This window comes from Limulus polyphemus, unplaced genomic scaffold (genome assembly GCF_000517525.1).
Source record: "Limulus polyphemus unplaced genomic scaffold, Limulus_polyphemus-2.1.2 Scaffold487, whole genome shotgun sequence".
NCBI classification, from domain to species: domain Eukaryota; kingdom Metazoa; phylum Arthropoda; class Merostomata; order Xiphosura; family Limulidae; genus Limulus; species Limulus polyphemus.
The window spans coordinates 225,617-247,119 of record NW_013666097.1 but is presented as its reverse complement, the minus strand read 5'-3'; the positions used below and the strand labels follow the sequence as shown (position 1 = coordinate 247,119).

Here is a 21,503-nt window from a genome sequence, read left to right as displayed (position 1 = left end):
GCAGTACAAGAAAACCATTCCTGAACACTTTGTCGAGTGCAAAACTTCTGTTGACACATCCAAGATCTTTGCAGGCACTTTATGTATGGATAATGCCCTCACTGGCCCCTCCACCTTATTAATGTGTGATTCTAGCTGTAAGTGTGAAAGAAGTATGTCTTGGAAGTTAACATTTTCTTAAATCAAAAATGTGTTTACAATCATACTTACCTCCTTTCACACTCTCCCACCCTTCCTCCCTACTAATAGCCAGTGTTAAAGACTAGGATTGAGTCACTCTCGAAAAACTGATAACATTAACTGAATGAGGTGCTTATATACAATACCAGGATAGAGGGAGCATTGATTTAGGTGAAGAGTGTCACGAGATAAATATCACCAAGGGCAGTTAAGTTGGGTATAAAAGATTGGACCAAGAGAGAAAAAATCAGAATAAAGCTTAGATGGGCAAAGGAAGAAACCCTGGCAGTCAAGTAATAGCTGTAAGTGTGAGAGGAAGTAAGTATATTTTGGAATACACACACTACTCGTTAAATCCACACTTCCATCATACACATGTAGTGTAGTTATAAATACCCAAGGTATATAGAATACACATCATGTATGTGAATACACTCTAAGTTTAGAAATTAAACCATATGATTCTATTTGTAAGCAAACACATATTCCCCATGATAATTGGAAAAACAAAGATAGATCATGCCTAACTTAAAGATGTTGCAGTGAGACATTACACTGAGTGTGGATTGTATTGAGGGAAATTTTCAACATGGTTTTTTCTTGGTCATGTTCAATGTAGGAGAGAGAAACTAGTGCAACATTTCTGATGGAAAAAAATTGATCTAGTAATACAAAATATGTAGGATTATCACTTTGATCCTCCACATGTAGAATATGATATGCTTTCACAATGTTTGTTTTGATTTAGTAAGTAATTGTATGCAGTAATGCCATTTGAGGTTTAATTTGAGAGGGGTGGGGAGGGACTTTCTGTGTGAACTTCTGTAAGTAAGTGAATTTGTCTACTTTTTAAATGTTCTTAGTCTATATTCTTTGGTGCATTATTTAATTAAATAAAAATCATTAAGTGCATTACTATCTATAGGATAAAAAATTAGGGTTAACTCTCTTCAAAAACCTGAGATCAAGAAAAAAAGATAGGGTAAGTACTTTATTCTTGTTTTTCATATTTATTCTTTATTTATTATTATAAAAGTACTAAAATTTCAAAATACGGATCTTTTTAAGTTATTTAAGACTAGATTAGGTAAAATAAATAATAATAATATAATCAAAATGGTTCATTCAAATTTCCTTTGTGTAATCCCTAAAACCTCCTAAATGAATTTCAAACAATTTTTTCAGTAAAACTTTATAGTTTATCTGTTATTTTCTCTACCCTATCTCAAAATGGGATTGGTCAATTCAACTGACCTCATAACCACCAAAAACAATTGAAATAAACCTAAATTACTCTTTTCTTTCTTTCTTTCTAGAATGACTTCAAATTATAACATGAAACTACATTCGATTATCCTATGTAGCTCTAAGTTTATAACAGTATACATCTATTTATAATTAAATTTTGTTTTATTGCCCTGTGAACTGTGTCTGACTACTATCTGTGCCATTATAACTTGTAAATCACTCGGGGGAATGTGCAGCTCACATTATGCTATCGAATTACATTACCTACGAGCTGCTCACACGTGTAACTCAGATTTTTGAGATGAGAAAATGTATTTTTAATTTCAACATGAACATGACTTTGCACATGTACTATTCAAAATATATACTCAATATATTCATGGACAAATCTTTATTTTATTTTATTCAAAATACTTCACTAAAAAATATGATTTTTTGTATGTGAAAGACTTGTAGTATTAACCAAAAGACTGCCAAATTTTGTGAAGGTATACACAGTATATTGAACGTTCGAAGCATTAAATCTACCACACAACATCTAAACCAGGTATACTCTTCGCCATTGTGGAAAGATGTCGCACATATGGGCAGAAAGATAGAGAAACACAGTCAACTGGGAGAGAACTATATCAAGATAGTGATCTAAACCATATATTATTTATTAAACTTAATACCAGAAAACATAAAAGTGGGTAAGATTAAAGGATGTGCCCCTAGGTATAAGCTGGCTAGAGCATGACAGACCATACACAGCAAGTCAACTACATCCAAAACCCGGGCACTGGGTACCAACATCCATGTGGGGGTAGGAAAGAGGATCACACAGCTGGCAAGTCAACAATCCAAAACCCAGACAACCCAGAACTAACATCCATGTGGGGGTAGGAATGAGGATCACACCGCTGGGAAGTCGACTACAATCCAAAACCCAGACCACCCAGAACCAACATACATATGGGGGTAGGAAAGAGGACCACACCGCTGGCAAGTCGACTACAATCCAAAATCCAGACCACCCAGAACCAACATCCATGTGGGGATAGGAAAGAGGATCACACCATCTTCACCTCAAGTTCATGAGAAAGGAGGGAATCTCATACCCCCCAAACTATGAACAGGCACATGATATCAATGTGAGAAATTGAATTATCGACCTAAAAACCCTAAATCTGGCATCAAAAAGACGTCTGTGTAATGGAAACCATCTCAATCAAATATAGAATACCTGGAACCAACCCAAGTGCAGTAACATCAAGAGATAGTGGAAGAAGAACCATAGTAATCTGCAGGTACCTCACCGTGACCCACAACTTGGATGGAGTAACAAAAGTTTAAATTAGTGAAGGAATAAAGACATCTGTAATACACGCGTGAGGACTTATGTTGATCTGTTCAACTCTAAGTCCAAAACCCAGCCACTGGGAACCAACATCCACATGGAAGTAGGATGAGGAATCCCAATCGAAGGGGTGAACTGCAATTTTGATGGCTCACTCCCATGTTACATAGTGGAGGATGTCACATCATCTACACAAGTAGAACCACTTCCATACTTTCAACTGAATGGTTTTATAATCATTTATATATATTATTTGTATTTCATTAACACATTCCAGGGGATGCCACCCCAGTGGCTTGGAACTAGAAAGTGGTAAGGACTCTCAAACCCCACCACTAGAAGAACTGGGGGGGGGAGAAAGCATGGTGTAGAGTCCAGAGGAATGACAACACCTGAGACAGTGCAATGGGTGACAACAAAATAATATTTTGAAAAGCAGACCATCCCAATTTATTCAATACAAGTCATGGCAAGGATGAGCAGCTATTCCCTTCTGCTTTACCCATGTAGTTCATGGGTGAGTATGGTCTGGTACAGCCAAACTTATGAAGCAAACATAATGCAAGGATAAACCACAAGCAATCTTGTGGAACACCCCATCTTCACAGTATGCATTGTTTGGCCATGGAATTATAATATGCAAGTTGACATGGTCTTACAGTGTGGAATTGAATAATTAAAGAATGCCTGGCCAGGCACCACTCATCACAGAGTGGGATCCAGACAATGATGAGCAACAAAAAAGGAAAGAAGAATAAGCCAATCAAATTAAAAGCCAAACCCAACTGGTGAGGGTGGGAGGAGAAAGATCATGAATGGAGGATGTCTGCCAAGGAATAAAGAGGTGGGAACAGGCTCCATAGAAGGAAGCCATGCAGGCAATATAACAGCAAAGAGCATGTACAGGACATAGAAGTCTATCTGGATCAGACAGAGGATAAAGGTGGGATATGGAAGGAAGGGAAATCGGCAAAAAGGAGGAGTTACCCTTTCAAATCACAGAAGTTTTGGGAGGAAGTAACAATCTGGTTAAAGGAGAAAATATGTGGAATGATAAAGAGTACATGAAACATAGACAGCAAATAAATCTGACCTCCAATGTCTACAGGCTAAGAGGAGAAGCAAATAAGTCTTAAGGGAAAGGAGATACAAGGAGTACGTGGAGAGTGGTTCAAATGGAGGCAAAGTGAGGCAGTGAAAGACCACATTAACATCCCAATCTGGAAGGACAGCCTGCCAATGTGGACAACGAATCTGGAAAAAACACATCAAATAGGAAAGAGTAGGAGAGGTAAACACCTTACAGTATCAGGAAAAATGAAAAGTGTAGGACAAGGCCACCCGATAACCCGAGATCGAGGAGACAGAAGACCCCAAATCAAAAAGCCAAGTTAGGAAATCTGCAATATGAGCAACAGTGGGTCAAACAGGTGAAAATCCTTGACCCAAAGACCAATGTCAGAAAATGTTCCATTTATGTTGTAAAATTCCCTGGAGGATGGGCGAATGAAACTAGCTAGAAAAGAAGCTACCCATCAGGATAAGCCAGATCCCCACACCAATGATGGGATAAAAACCAGGTGTGAAGACAGAGGACAGGAAGAGTTGGATGAAATATCGCTGATTGAGACCGATGAAGAAGGGATGGAGTAACAGGAAGAAGTAACAGAGAGGAAGTTTGGAGCTGGAGTAGCCACAGGAACCACAGTTAAGCCAGCCAGTAAGGAGCAATCAGAAGGACCTGACACAGAGTGGCATAGATTATCAAAATCACCCTGTAAAGAAGTTAAATGGGAGAATAGACATACAGATATTTGTTGATCCAATTCTGACTGAAAGCATCTATGGCCAGAGGATGAGGGACCGGAAACCAAAACAGAGACAACTTGTTGTTGAGGGATGTGGCAAATGCATCGATGTGAGGAGTATCATACAGAAGATAAAGCCACTGGAAAAGAAGAGGATTGAAAGACCACTCCATCAAATAGACTTTGTCTGAACAGGAAAGCCAATCCACAACAAGATTGAAAGCAACCGGAACATGACATGCAATGATAAAAATATCTAGCTAGCATGTGGGCCCAAAAAGAGAATATCCAAAGTATGATAACATAAGGATCAGTAATGGGTGCTGCCCTGGTGATTGAGATAAGCAACCACTGCAGATCATTACCAAACAATTTTTGGCCAGATGGAGAAAACAAACCAAAGCACAACATACAGGAAGTAGTTCCAGGATGTTGATATGATATGACCTCTTGGTTACAGACCAATGTCCAGAAGCTTCCTGTTGATTGACCCATGCCTATAAAGGGCAGCACTGAACAAGAATAGCTATTCATATGAGAAGAGGATATGTACCATATTGGAATTGTTATTTAGAACTCTGAACCACTGTAGATTTTTAGAAGCTTATTCTTGTTTCGCAAAATATATGTTCAAATCTTGTGAACGTAAGATTTTTGTCACAAATCACATATAATTATGTGCTAAAATTTATTGCAAACAGTATAACTGCGAAGTATCAGTAAGTACTTTCTAATAAATGAAGTTACACACATTGTGCTTACTGTACAATCAAATGGAAAATAATGCTTAAACAGAGTATTACCACTGTATATGGGAATGATCCTAAAATGTAAACAGATCCGTATTTTTAAAGAACATGTTATTTTTACATTTCTCCTAAAACTTTTTCACTGTTTATTATTGTATGATCAAAATTATAAAAATCACAATTGCATTAAAAATTTTATGTTAATGTATAAATTCACTTTTACAAATACCAAATAAACCACAAGTTCATAAAAATAAGTATTTGTTTTGGTTATATCTGGTTTTAGCACTACGTTTAATAGGTTAAATTACCTATAAAATGTTATGATCTCTACATGTATACTTCTAAAGCTACAATTGATCACAATATGAAACATACAGAACTAGTTTATAAATGTATCATTACAAATATCAATATCCAGCCATTACAATCAGAATTTTACATAAAGAATCAAATTTTGTGAGACTTATTGTTCATTTAAAAATAATTCAATACAAGTCATGGCAATATCCAAAACACTTCTTTTTGTTTTGTAGATGGACATGCATAAATTCAGATATCTTGCTATATTTCATGCCTTAAATTTAATATACGTCTAAAGCATAAGCTCATACTTCAAAAACTTTATTATTCAAATGACCCAGGAAAAAGATATTGTAACAGATTGGTCACTCTAAACTTGCCCAAATTGGCTAGGGTATTACATAGGGATTAGGGCATTCACTCTTATGTTTTCTTTGTAAGGTGTCATAGTACTTTCTTATTAGTACAAGATATTGATATTCCAAGCAATAAAATTCATACTCAAAACAAAAGTAATCTGTAAACTGAAGAAAGAAATGCTTGCAGTCAGCTGTAAAGAATATTTGATCATGTGTATTGTATATATAATGTAAATGCAAATAATGAAATGTTTGTGTAGTTGTATGAATCTATATAAATAGTAGTGTGTCGATCAAGTCTTTAACCCTTTGATTACCAATATAGGTAATTGTATTATGTATCCACAGCTTCCAAATTATGTCATACTTCTTTATTAACATGGCTTTCTGTGTCTTAAAATTATTAATTAAAGGTTAACCATCGGGTTATTTTTACACACATCATAGATAACTACTTAAAGAAAATCTGAAAATGCATACAGGTGTACAAACAAATAGTTAGCCTCCAAATATTATCTGTCTGATATCATGTTAACAGCTGCAGCTAAATATACAATGACTATAGATTATACCTTAATATCACTGATTTCTGTGTTAAAATGTTGGTATATGGACATATATAATTTACTATTACTTAAAGACAGGCCTAATGAATATACTCAACATCAGAAATATAAATTTTATATATATGTAGCTATAAATGTAGATTTTTACAGGTTTCTAGTTTATGCATTGTTAATATTAACTTATGAAGCTATCCAAATGTAACAAACATACTGTATGTTTACTTGAGCTAGCTGAACATGTACATCATTAGAATGTGCATCAAATGGGCATGGAAACAGCTTGTCTTTGAAAACGTTTTTCTTTGTTAATACATTGATATCGACTTAAAGACAACTTACTGACAACCAGACTAACATCCTGTTTATTCATTTTCATAAAAGAATTACTCTTGACTGCTGAAGCATCCTGTTTATTCATTTTCACAAAAGAATTAGTCTTGACCACTGAAGCATCCTGTTTATTCATTTTCACAAAACAATTAGTATTGATCACTGAAGCATCATGAAGTAGAGTTATGTGATGAGGGACAGAAAGACTGTATCAATCAATACACATTACCACTCTGACGTATTTATAAAACAATTAAATCTTTTATAATTTTGTTTTAGCTGTTTGCAAAAGTAGCAGATGACCAATTTAATATCCAACTAACTACTTTAAAATGAATCATTAACTGTTTCTTTATTACAAAATTCTAAATAAAAATCAACGAGTTTAATGACTGTATACACTCCTACATGTATATGGTTGGCTGATGTTTAATCGCTTTAAATCTTTGGTGTTAGAGGGAAGCAAAACTGGAAGAGGCAAATAAACTTTTTTTTTACCACATGACCTGGACTCAGTACACCCTCCACACCCCAAAAACGTTTTACCTGGGAAACACAATTTTCATGCTAAACATAAAGTTGTAATAATCATTTAAATTTGAAGTGTGTTTAACATAAGTAAAGTAAAATTATGGTAGTGAAGTTCAACATTTGTATTAAATATATTCCATTCTAGCAGTAATTCTATTACTTAACCTACAAGTTATATAAATCATAATACATGTATTGTAATAACTTATGAGTGAAAGCAAAGAAGATTGTAATAATATATCAAGTATTCAACTACACTGTATCTGCTATGTCCAGTGTTGATGAGACCTTTCTCCTTGTACCAGGGCTCATCAAGCCGTTTCGGATATAACCGGCATAGTAATTGTCGAGAGGCTATTTATATCATCAGTTACTTCGACAACAACTGTTTTGGCATGTACTAGATTAAGTTTCTGAATTATAGTTTTTATCAGTTTTATTTAAGCCATAAGTAAGGAAGTAAGAATGAAGAAAAAATAAATTAAACAATCATTTTCTTGTTTATAATTTTCATTCAATTTTACACAAGTGACTTTATTAGGTATGCTTAATTTAAATAACTAGTGTAAATTATGTACATTTTACAGTGTAGAAGCCATACATAACACTCAAATGTGTGTATGTAAAGCAAATGCACATACAGCATTACACTCACTAAAATGACAGAATCCATATGCCTAGTTATTCGAAAACATGTCCCAGCTTGCACCCGACGTCTTCTAAAAAAGTCCACTATTGCATATCTTCTACAATAACTTTTTTGTAACTTAAAATAATAAAGCTGCCAGAAACACAAGTATTTCTTATTTATTTATTTGGGTGTATATAACCTTAAGCATAAAATGATTACAAAAAGCACAGTATAGCTCCTTTCATCATTAGTAGACTTTATTCCATAAAGCATATTTACTCCCTTTTCCCAGTTCTCCACTTATTACAGTATATCTTCTAAAAGTAAAATGTCATATATTAATTAATTATTTACCTACTTTCATGAAACTTGAAATGCTTTCCAAGTGTCACTCATATATATCAATTCTGATAGCACTATAAATTTTCCAATGTATAGTAATATCTGATATGGTTGTGAATTTTTCAAATCTTTTAATTTTAAAAATATAAAATCTACAAAACAAAAATATCAGCCTCTGTAATAATCTACTTTTTACACATATTTAAACTTATTCAATCTACAACTATAATATTGTATTTTAAAATACATTAGAGCAATCAGACTTACCTTAAAGTTGCTGCTATTCAACCATGAAGCTACAGAGTCTACAAAACCAGCAAATTCTTCACATTCTATAGAGTTTACGGGATTTTCTAAATACTTTATTATATCATCCCCTAGTTGGATACGTTTCTTTGTGTCCTGGATATCCAGATGTGGTACATATTCATCCAAGTTAGTCATTTTCACAACATAACCTCCTCACATCAACATCTACACTGAAGATTTTACATGTGGTTCTGAAACCTTAGATTTGTGGGCAAAATGAACTGACTGAAAAAAAAAAAGATCAGGAAGTGATTAGTTTGCATTTCTGGTTTGAAAAATAAGAAGAAATACGCAGAATTTCTAACTATAGTAAACTATTTTGAAATCAAATTAACAATAATATATTTTAACTATACTTTTTAAAAGGTTAAATTTACTTATTGTGTATATCATACACTACTGCTATACAATAAATACAAAATTAAATATTTTCTTTACTTCTTAAAATACACCTTTAAATGGATGAATTGAAAACAGTTTTATTATGATGACATATCACCTCTAGAAAGAGACATTATTGTTACATTTTGTATGTGTATATACTTTCAGTGGAAAGACTTCTGTACTGATTTAGCCACTAGAATCTTACATTATTCTGACAGGTACACAATGACTTGTTAATGTAGTGTCACTCTTGTTTATTAACAAAACCAAGAAAACGTGAAAATGAACTTAAATAATTATAAAAAACATAGAAAATATTGAAAATAATGACACTCTTTGTTATGTGAGAAAGCACTTGGGAATGACAGTTTGTTACTTAATGAACTGCAAAAACTATTTATTATAGAACATTGTATGTAACATTGATTTTGATGTAATGTCTTTCTTTGTAGAGGTGAAACATCATTTTAAAAAATTTTAAATTTTTCCACTTGAAACTGTACATTACAAGTACTGATATGTCATGAGTACCTCTAATAATATACATATTTTCTTCTCCTCATGCTATCAGGCACATAACAGATAAGCCCTGTCCTGTACCACCTTTTCCAGGTAAAATTACATACCTAATGAAAACTTTCCTTTGATTCTACAAGTATTTATTAGATATTCTCTGATTTTTAACACATATACTTCTCTAACTACCCAAGATGTCTCTAATATGTGTATACTTAAATAATTGTTGATAATACACCTGCATATTTCATTAACTACTACGAATGTCTTTAATAAAACATATATTTCACTAATTACCAAAAAGGTCTGTAATATACTTCCTTATGCAAACAGACATTCATGCTACTACTGATAAGCACATACATGTACAAAATATAACAATCCTGAGACAGTAAACATGGTTATTTTCAAATTCTTTTAAAACATTTTAAATTTTAAAAGTGTGTATCCACAATTGATCATTCAATTATATACAGTATTAAAATATTTTTAACCCAAGGCTAGTGAAATGTTTAGTTTTGTATTTTCATATGATTCTGTTCTATAAATTATTATTTTTTAAATCATACTGAAACTTTTCCCATTTAACTTTCCTGTGTTTTACATTTATGAGAAATCTTGGAGTTTACCTCAATTTAATGATCAGGAAGTGTTATTACAATATAATACACAGGTTAAACAACTGAATGCCTTTTAATTATATTCTTACATCAATAAGTTGAGAATATATGTGTCCTGTTCTAAGCCTGTTACTTTTCACTAATGCATTCCTATGACAAAACAATGTTCATACATATACAAGTTTACTGCTATATTACTTTACACTAATGCGAGTGTACTCCAGTAACAAAACAATGTTCATACATACACAAATTTACAGCTATATTACTTTCCACTAATGTGAGTGTACTCCAGTAACAAAGCAATGTTCATACATATATATATACAAGTTTACTGCTATATTACTTTCCACTAATCCGAGGGTACTCCAGTAACAAAACAATGAATTCTAATACATGCTCATATGTATATGCAACTTTATCACTATTTTACTTATAGTTAAGATAGTTGTAATTTTCCTATAAGAATTAAGCCCAACACTTCAGATTATAAAATGACTTTGAGATGTAGGAAAAATTTAATGGTTTTTACTTACTACTACACATGTGTATGAAAATAAAGTATCTCCTTTAGGTCAAAATATTAATCTAAAACAATTTATATCTTTAATTGAAATGAAACAACTTCCGCTTCTATCATAGTGAATGAGCAATATATACATACATACATGTAACTAACCGTCTGAAATGACTGGTTCACATACAGAATAAATAAAAATTGTCTAAACGAAATTTTGTCGGAAGACTCTGCATCAACAGGCAAATACAACAACATAAAGATTGCTTAAGCATTACAATATACGCAGTGAGATTGTAAAATGCAAACACACTATGTGTTTTCTATTTCCTTTATTTAGTAAATTGAACACTTAAAATTCATTTAAGATTATTGACAATTGTCTTGCATAAACATGTATGTAGTTTTAACAATAGAATGTTGTTCCTCTTGTTGTGTGTCATAATTCCCTTTGGTGTCTCATGTACTTTATTATGAGAAAGATCTCTGTAAAGTAAGGCACCCTATACAAAGGTAGTCTGCAAACTATTCCAATGGCCAATGTGACACCTGGAAGGTATTACTTCCCTTATCTTACAGTTAGAAAGACTAATGTGATGTGGGTAACACATGAGCAGTGAGAGGACCAGATCTTCATACAGACCATCACACAGATTTTCAACAACCTGCTACTGAAGTGCTCATTTTTCTCTTCTGATTGTGTGTTAAATAAAAGTTACTCTAACTGTTTTTATAACATTGTGACCTGTCTCTTCTTTATCATACCTCAGTAAAAACCACAATAATACAGACTTAATTTACACAACATTTCCTGTTCAAATTTCTCTCTACTGTGTTCACTATCTGGTGTATCAAGAAAAAATAGTTTATATGAAGGTACCACACTGTTAACTTTTATTGAGGATGTTATTTATTATCTGGATGTTGAAAATGGTGATATGTAGAGGTTAGAGTAAGACTAGTTAATTGGATTGTAGGGTGGTTGAAAGAGAAAGAGTTTGTTAGAGAGCACAGTCAAACTGGGCCTTTATTACTAGTGGAGTGTCTTAGCGATCAGTATTTGGGTCTTTGCCCCCTTTTTTTTTATATCTACATTAATGATATTGATAGAGGCATAATTAGTAGTTTGCTCATGATATTAAAATCTTGGGTATTTCTAGCTGTATTGAGGATGTTGAGGTACTACAAAACGACTTGGTTCAACAAATAAGTTGGACAAATATTTAGCAAATGACTCAGTTACAGGAAGTACAAAGTAATGTGTTTGAGTTAATATAATTTGAATATCACACATGTAATATAGATGGAAACCCACTCAACAGCATGACTGAAAAAAGGATAATGCATAGTAATGGCTACATTACTCAAGCCATTAAGGCAGTGCTTTGTTACTAGTAAAGATGGATGATTAACCTGATTAATCAATATAACTGATTACCTATAAGTTTAATTTACATTGATTAATGTAATGCAAATAACCATCTAATTGAAGTATTTTTAGTTATTAATGTTTTCAATTAATCAAAATATTGACATCATGATTTCTCATAATTATTTTCGATGAATTCAAGGTTGTTAACTTAATCGATTAACATCTCAAATGATTAAAATAATCAACAAATCTAAATCAGTTTCAGATTATTACTATTTTCAAATATTCCAAATACTTAAATCTGATGTGAGAATAATTGATTACTTGAATGTAATCAATGAATGAGACTGAAAATTAATAAATTATCAAGTTCAAGCTCTAGTTACTTGAAGCAAAGAAAATAGAATTTGAGGGGGCATTAGGGGACAAACTGATTACAAATTGAAAAAAGTAATTTTATCTCTGTATATACAAATCCCTAGTTCAGCCTCACGTTGAATACTGTGCACAGTTTGATCTTTCTGTCCAAGAAAGAATATTTACTTATTAGAAGGGTTCAAAGGAAGGCTTCTAGGATAATTCCAGAGAAGGAAGGGTTATCTAATAGGAATAGGATAAGATCTCTAAACTTACTTTCTCTTTAAAAAAGAAGGGTAGGAGTCTCAGAAGTTAACATTTTCTAAATCGAAAAAGCTACTTAGAGCCAGTGTTAGAGACTGCAGATTGGGTCATTCTCATAAAGTGATAATATTATCTAAATGAGGTGCTTATATACAGTACCAGGATAGAGGGTGCATTGACACAGGTGGAGAGTGTCACAAGACAGATATTGCCAAGGGCAATTAAGTGGGGAATAAAAGACTGGAGCAAGTGAGAAAAAAATCAGACCAATGCTTAGATGGGTAAATGAAAGAAACCCCCCTAGCAGTTGAGTAATAGCTGTTATGTGAGAGGAGGTAAATATTATTGGAAATACAGTTGTCCAAATGCCCTTGCCACCAATGTGAGATTTAGGGACCATAGCCCTATAATTAAAACCCTGAGCAGTGGAATGTCAGCTACCTGGTTGGGGCCTGGCTTGTAGTGATGATGGATCATGTCAAATTTCACTTGCATTGTATGAATTAAGTTCCTGTTCTGGATGTAGTGTGATTCCTCCAATAGGCTGCTAATCTTTTATTGGCATGCCCATTTTTTATGCAGATGCATTCTATATGGATAATGCCCTCACTGGCCCATCCACCTTATCAAGGTAAGATTCTAGCTGTAGTGTGAGAGGAGATAAGTATGTTTTGGAAGCAAACATTTTCTTAAATCAAAAACATAATTCCAATAATACTTACCTCTCTCACACTTTCCACCCTTCTTTAATATATATACTTGTGAGTGGACCCCAACCTGTAGCTATAGAGTGATGTGTTCCAAGATACCAGAATCACAAAGAGAAGGTAAGCAACACTGAAGTGAACAAACCTTCTTCTTCACCTGAAGAAGTCCAAAAGGCAATACCCCAAACTCAATTAACAGGATTTTTATGCTAAACTCAACCTGAAGGAACATAACTCATCCACTCTGGAATTCTAAACACTCATCTTCACTCCCCAACCATGTGCACAATGTAAATTCCACTTGTCCCCAGAATTATGGAGGACATGGAATAAATTGTGCTCAACCAAGGACCCAGGATGAGACCACTCTGCATTTGGACTTATGAACAATGTATTGAAGCAATACTGATCAAATAGAAGAGCCATGTTCAAACCAACCAGATAGTCAATCCTCAAATCTGAACCGGTATTATGAGTAGGCTCCCATGTAGGCTGGTGCCTCTCCTACCAACATCTGGGAAAAAAACACCCAGGGTCCCAACTTTGCCCTTTTATCCAAGAGTGGAGGAAATTCACTTGAATACTAGAGGAATAACCTGTGTCCACCACCACAATGACTGGAAACCAGGTATGGTAAGGACTCCCTAGCTCCATTAGTAGAATATAGAGGGGGGTATGCACATTGGGGAGTCCTAAAGAAAAATGCTCTGGAAACAGTGAAATAGGTGAACCAAGTTCCCTAAACTTTTAAAAGCAAACTGATCAAGATACATTCAATTCAACGATTGGCAGGGATAGGCAGAATCCCCTTATGCTTTACTCACAACAGTACATGAGAGATGGTCCAGCATAGTAAAGTAACACCATCCAGTTAGCCTCTAGGTGGTCTTATGGAACTCCTCATTTCTACAGAGCCCGTTGCAACCTAGATAAAGTATATTGTACTAATGGTTACTAGTGCAGATTTGGTTTGAAAAAAGAACACCTGCCTGGGCAACACTCACCACAGAGTTGAATTCTGTGAAAAAAAGAGATAAGGGAATCTGGACAGTAAAGAAGAGACAAAATGAGTAATGAAAATACTCATCCCTCTTTATAATATAGCAAATGTGGTTAAGATAGCTACAGAAGGTAGCTGAAAGCTCTCAGAGGAAGATACTGCCAGACCATGCAAGTAATGTGAAATTTATGTGTCTTGTGGGAGGTACACATACCAGCCAGCACAATGTCCTCCATCAGGCAATTTAACCAGGCCACTAAGAATATAGAAATGTGACGAATCTAATGAAACATGACTTGCAGAAATCTCCCTGCCTCCAAAGAAAGCCCAGAATAAACAATATGGATCAATTTACATTCCCACCTCATCAAGGAAACCGGGAATAAATCCCAGGAAACTGAATAATCTCAATGAATAAAAAGTCATTGTCTAGTACCTCAAAAGGTGTTAGTGCAGGCAATATAATACTTCCAGGTTCTCACTGGACATAACAAATGATTGGAATCCAATCAGTCATAGATATGAGAAATAATAGTCAGATGAATCAGTGAAAAGGATTGATCCTTATCTCTGGCTGCCAGTCTTAGGTAAGACAGACCTGCCTGGGTATAGGAGGACATAGGTGGAATGATAAAGCTTCCTATACATATGCAGCACAAACAAAACCCCAACCAGCAATGTCTGCAGGCCAATAGCAACATAAATTAAACCTTATGGGAAAGGTGATATATAGTACATAAGGCTAAAGACTCAACCGGATGTTAATACAGAGTATGTAATACCACCTTAACCCTACTAACACGGGTCTTCCTATGGTCATGGGTCAAAGGCTATGTCATCATGTTTGTAGACTCACATTCAAAATTTTATTGAACTACTATTTTATGAATGTATGTCAATAAGTTTGCTATCAAATTGTAGATTATAATTTAAATTTTAGTATTATACATTAGTTAATTTCTTAACTTAAAAGTAAATAAAAAAAAAGAAACCTCAATATCAAATTTTGTGTGTCACGTGGTATATTGAATGCCGAATTGACTCAAATTAGTTGTTTGTGATGTCCAAATACAAAATCTATAGTTTCTTATGAATTAGATACTCAAACTACCAATATTGGCAAGTTAGAATATAAGATAATAACCTCCTATCTTTTCTATCTTCTGAGATATTAATATATTTATCTAAACAACCATCTTCCATTTTTGAAAATACTTGCTTACATACACCTATTTATTCAATAATTTGTACATAAGCAATCGAAAGTTCAGAATGTCCCCCCTAGTGGTTTTCTCAGCCTTTGTGAAGTATTTGCACTGGAGACTTTCTTTTCATGCTAGATTCCAAGTGGTAAGGTTAGACATTAGTGAGCTTGAAAAATAACATTTTCAGAACCAAATACAGCTTAGATACTAATTTGATAAATTACAGTGAAATTCTGTGGTACTGATATAGTAATTTATGATTTTTTATTCCAAAATTCATATATAAAACACATAAAAATTTGATAAGGCTTAGCAACTTGCGGAAAGCAGCAAACGAGTACAAAGTTCATAACTAGTAAAGATAATTGTTTTTTATACTTCTTTATTTACTGTTCTATGTTTTAAGAAAAATAATTGAAATTTAAGAACTTATTTGTAAATAGAAATAATGTATATACTTATGTAATGTATTATAACCGAATTGTGACTGTATTTTACAAAATACTGGTCCACTAGAACACAGTCAAGACATGTCACTTTGTAAAGGCCAGTTTTATATTCTTGGATATGGTAACATGAGTGCACATGTGCCATTTCATTGCAACTTCTATAATGATAGTCAGGCATGACTGAAAAGTCAATAACATAAAAATAATAAACATATATAGACGTACAATGTTATGAGATTTAAACTATTTATTAGACTAAACATTTGTTTTCATGCTATAATTTGTAGTCATTCTAGAATGAAAAAAGCATAACTTATATCTATTTCCTAATTTTTATGGTGGTTGCGAGATCAGTCAAATCACCAAACCTGTACAGAGATACAAAAGTGAAAATAACAGATAAAATATAAAGTTTTTTCTATAAAAAAAAATTATAATTATCTGGAAGTTATGAAGGTTTTGATTGTGAAATTTGAAAATTTTCCAATGAATAAAAGTATTTTTAATCATAATATCAAAACTACTTTCCATGTTGGATAATCAACGTTTGAAATAAATCAAAGAAGCAAGACAGGAAATGGATAGAGTTAGAAGAGGGTGAGGAGGAAAGTAATGTGTTTACTAGGATGCACAGCAGTAAAAAAGATTAGGTCCATAAAGGTAGGTTCCATTAGCATTTAGATACCAGTTTCTAATAGACTCTTATTATTAAGTATAATGATAAAGTTGCTTACTGTAGGAAGCAGAGAAAGACTAGGACTAAAATTTTAATTCCAGGTGCTAAAATAGAGGACATTATAAAACATGTTCACAGTTTAGTTACTGATACCAAAAGGAAGATTTTTTCTTGTTTTGAATATTGCAGTAAATGATGTTAGAAATTACAAATCAGAAGCACTGCTTAAACATTATAAAGAATTTTATCAAATGTTTAGGGATAGAAATCGATGTATGGTGCTTTTTAGGATGCACTCTTGAGCTAGATGGAGAAATTAATTACTTAGCAGAATCAAAGGCTTAAATGCAAGACTACCAAAGATCAATAGGAGGGCTGATTAGACTTTTGGAATAGTTTTTAAGGATAAAGTTGAATTATATGCTAGAGATAGGCTCCACTTAAATAGGCTTGCTATGTTTATATGCTAGAGACAGGCTCCATTTAAGTAGGCTAGCTATGTAGATAGCAAAATGTATAGGGAAGCTCTAAAGAAATTTGTTAAGAGTTTAAACTAAACTTACAAAGTGGTGAGGGAGCTTAAAGCTGGAAATAAAAAATTACAGTATACCTTGGAAAATAGAAGAGTGGAAAAAAAAGATTTGGAACATAACTTAAATGTTACTTTAAAAGATAAATCTGTCATTTTCAAATAAAACATACATGTCTAAAATATCACTTTAAATAAACCCTTGTGTCTTTTAAAGTAATTGTTCTAAGAAGGAGTGTAATAAAATCTAATATTATGTGTACCGAGTTTTTTCACTCCTTCACTTCATACATAATACAGGAGTTGGCACCCTAAAGACACCTATTGTATAGTGTACAAAGCACTGAGTATTTACATGTTACAGTCATCTAATGTTTCACCCTGTACTTAAGCTTTTTAAAGAAACACCAAATATTTGTAGGAAAGCTAACTTCAAGAAATAATGATAACATAATTTAAATTAGAATTATGATGTTTTTCAGATTATGTAAAAGATAGAAGAATCAAATTGACTTTTCAATACCCCTACAACCTTTGCAGTACCTTATTGTGGTTCAACATTAGGTGTATCATAACAAATGGATGAGTTGAAATGGAAGACTATGATATAATGTTTAGATTTGGAGAAAATTGATGAAAGGAATTAGTTTGAAATTCCAGATTTAAGTTATTTAATAATAACAGCTTTTTAAAAGAGGGAATGGGGTGGTTCTTTATATGAGGAATGAACTGCATCCTATTAATAAGAACAAAAATTTGTAGTCAAGAAGTATAATTTATGTGTATATGGGTTTCACAAATAGAAAGTTTTAAGTTCACAATTGTTATAGGCAACCTGACAGATTATATCACTGAGAAATTGTATAAGCTAAGAGCTGTTGCTAATAAGGATAATGCTGTAATAATCATGGGAAATTTTAATTTTAGTACATTGACTGGAACTGTATGATCAAGTAATGAGGGATAGAGGTTTCTTGAAATGATTTCAGATGATTTTTCTATATCATATAGTGAGAGACGTATAGAGGGAATGTAATTTTTAGATTTATTGTAAACTATTAATGAGGATGTAGTTACAATAGTTGAATTGGGGAAAGATTTGAGGAAATAGTGATCAATGCATAATTAATTTGCTGTTTAGCTGCATGTTATGATAAAAAAATAAAAAAGAAGCGATGAAATTTTGGATCCTGATTTATAAAAATCCAATTCTTAGGTCATGAAAAAGATTTATCATTAGCGAATTGGAATAATGAGTTAAAAGATGATATGGGTAAGATTTAGATTTTGTTTATTTTAATAAATTGCTTGTAATTCAAGATAGACACTCCTAAAAAAGAGAGAAGAAAAACAGGGAAGATCGAACTATACTGAAGACCTAATGGAGAAATCCAAGAATAAAAGCAGCAATAGGTTTAAACTTACAGATAAGAAGGTTTACAGAATTATACAAAAGCTCAGGATTTTGTTCAAAAATAAATTAGGAGAAGGGCTTACGAGAAACAGTTGTCTTATAATGTTAAAACTAACAGCAAGGATTCTTCTTACTAAAAACATGAAATGAAACTTTTTTAAACATATTTATTACAAAACTGATAAGAAAACTTCAAGAAAAACGTTTGTGACCTTGATGATATCTGTTGAAGAACAAAAAAAAAACTCTTTCAAGAAGTGTTTAATAAGGTGCCTCACAAGAGATTAATTTATAAGTTGGGTGCATATGGAATGGTGTAAACATTAAGAAGCTAATAGAAAATAGGCTTAGTGGTAGAAAACAAGTGCCTGTGAATTGTGCTTCTTCTGAAAGAATATGATTCCTCTGTTATCAATTTTTAATATAACACAAAACATGGAGAACAAAAGACAATTCAGTCCTTCAAGACTGTCCCTGCAAACCCCCTTGAGAAAATTTAAAACTTAAACTCACTCTATATTTTTTCGGGAAATCATCAACTCCCCTTTTAAACTCTTTGAAAGTGCCAGCTTCCACTGGTGCTGACAACAACTCATTCCATAAGCCATTTACCACTTAAGAAAATAAAACTGTCTTAATCTGTAACATTTCAAATTAATTGATGATACAAACTATTGGGAAGATCTGATTATACTGAAATATTGTTTCTTTTTTCAAAAGGACCTTGGCAGTTTTACAGAATGTACAAAAATGTGTCAAGTAGTTTTTAAAATTAGAAATCTAAATTAATGCATTTGGATGTGAAAATTTGGAAAAAAGACTTGCTTCTTGAATTATAGGTGTTATTTTAAGTAACTGTTTATACTGAAATAAAATTAAAAACAAATTATCAATACTACTGGTATTCTTATATTCAAAAGTGTAACTTTACTGGCACATTTGTCAAAAATAAGATACTACATCTATACCAATAACAATATGCATTACTGTACATGAGCATACAAGTTTGATTTTTTTCCTAGTTTATTCACATATTCAATTTATTTCATTACCAATTTCAATTTCATTTTTAAAGCTACTGATGATTTAAAAAACTAGACAATCCTATCCATCTTCATGATTTGTAATACCAAAACCTAAGAACAAAATTAAAAATAATTTGAAATGAACATAATAAGCTTGCTTAGAAGTTCTGATACTTATAAAAACAAAATAAAATTATGCAACATTTTTATATGCATAGAGCATAAATCAAATTATACTTCAAACCACTTATTAACTTTTAATTCCTTCAAACAAATGTTCTCATAAACATTAAAATCTCACTGTTTTGGTACTTTAACCATTTGGCTCTCTAACTCAAGTAAACTAAACATACTCAATAAACACTAATAACCACCGACACGAAATGTTAACGTGTCGGGCTAAAGCTAAGTGAACAAATGCTACACGGTAGAAAACTTATTAACGGTACACCATAATTAACATCAGCTTCGTTTAATTCACTGATCACACTAATAATAATAATGTAAATTATCATAATTGCATATTTTAACTGAAACATATGATTTAAGTCAAATAAAAGCATTTATAATATATTACGTATTCAAATATTAATTATTATAATTATAAATATAATCAATATTACATTTACAAAATCATTTATCGTCTTCGAGTCTGGAGTTTCAGTAAACTTAAAATTTTATACTTAGTTAACCACAAACTTATCTGATAATGAGATTTATATCAGTTTTTACAAAATCTCAGAAATGTTAATAAGAGTAAGACTAAGAGTGAGACACTTCGGAGTTAGAAATGGAATGAAAACGTGCAAGTTGGATATTATTTGTAAAACTGGGTCAAAAAATATGAAAATAAATACTTACTTACAGTTTTAACTGTATAAATCTGAGAGTCAAACCTGTAATTCGAAAATGTTTTTCAATAGCATAGTAACATGCAACTAAATATCATCATTTATGGAATGAAAACTTTCATAAATCAATTATATTTCTTGCAAGTGTCTTGAAAATTACAAACGTCACAATGTACACACCCGAACACCATTTCGGCTACTTACAGACACTACATAAGTGACGTCATAGGCGGCGCCACAAAATATTTACTGGTGTTAACAACAGAGGGCCATTCTATAAAATAGTGTATGATACGAAGATTTTTTTTTTGACTGCGTTATATATGTTAATTCAGAAGCATTTCAGTTATAATAGTTGTAAATTTAAATAATTTCAAAGTGAAATAAATTAACTATTAAAAACCTTCATTACATAGTACTAATTCTTTTTAATACAATCCTTAGCTAAGTTCTTTATCATTAATAAAAATTGATAAGTAAAACGATATTTAAATTATTTTTTGTCTTATGACATACTTCAGTTTGCTTTTTAATTCTTATTTAAAAAACATACGGTCAATAAGGGCTTGGTTTGTTTGAATTTCGCACAAAGCTACATAAGGGCTATCTGCGCTAGCCGTCCCTAATTTAGCAGTGAAAGACTAGAGGGAAGGCTAGCTGCCTTCCCTCTAGTCTTACACTGCTAAATTAGGGACGGCTAGCGCAGATAGCCCTCGTGTAGCTTTGCGCGAAATTCAAAAACAAACAAACACATCTACCCTTGAGAGAAAGTAAAAAATTTAAACTGTTTGTTTGTTCATCGTTAAGCCCAAAGTTACATAATTGGCTATCTACGCTGGGCCCAGCACGGGTATCAAAACTCGATTTTTAGCGTTATAAGCCTTCAGACTTACCGCTAAGCCTCTAGGAGTAAAACGTAAAT

The 21,503-nt window shown here is 32.6% G+C and overlaps 1 protein-coding gene across 7 annotated transcripts in view; it reads right to left on the bottom strand.

The window, feature by feature from the left end:
* Positions 1–20,791, bottom strand: part of LOC106458567 (CLIP-associating protein 1-A-like) — a 199,705-nt gene extending 178,914 nt beyond the window's left edge. For 6 of the 7 annotated variants that reach the window (XM_022384825.1, XM_022384827.1, XM_022384830.1 and 3 more), the window contains exons 1-2: positions 20,592–20,791; positions 8,654–8,920 (exon numbers count right to left, since the gene is read on the bottom strand). In XM_022384825.1, coding sequence (XP_022240533.1) covers positions 8,654–8,830 — 177 coding nt within the window. In that variant the 5' untranslated portion in view covers positions 8,831–8,920; positions 20,592–20,791. The remainder of the gene's footprint in view (positions 1–8,653; positions 8,921–20,591) is intronic. The other variant, XM_022384826.1, reaches the window with a different exon arrangement.
* Between the last annotated feature and the right edge of the window lie 712 nt (positions 20,792–21,503).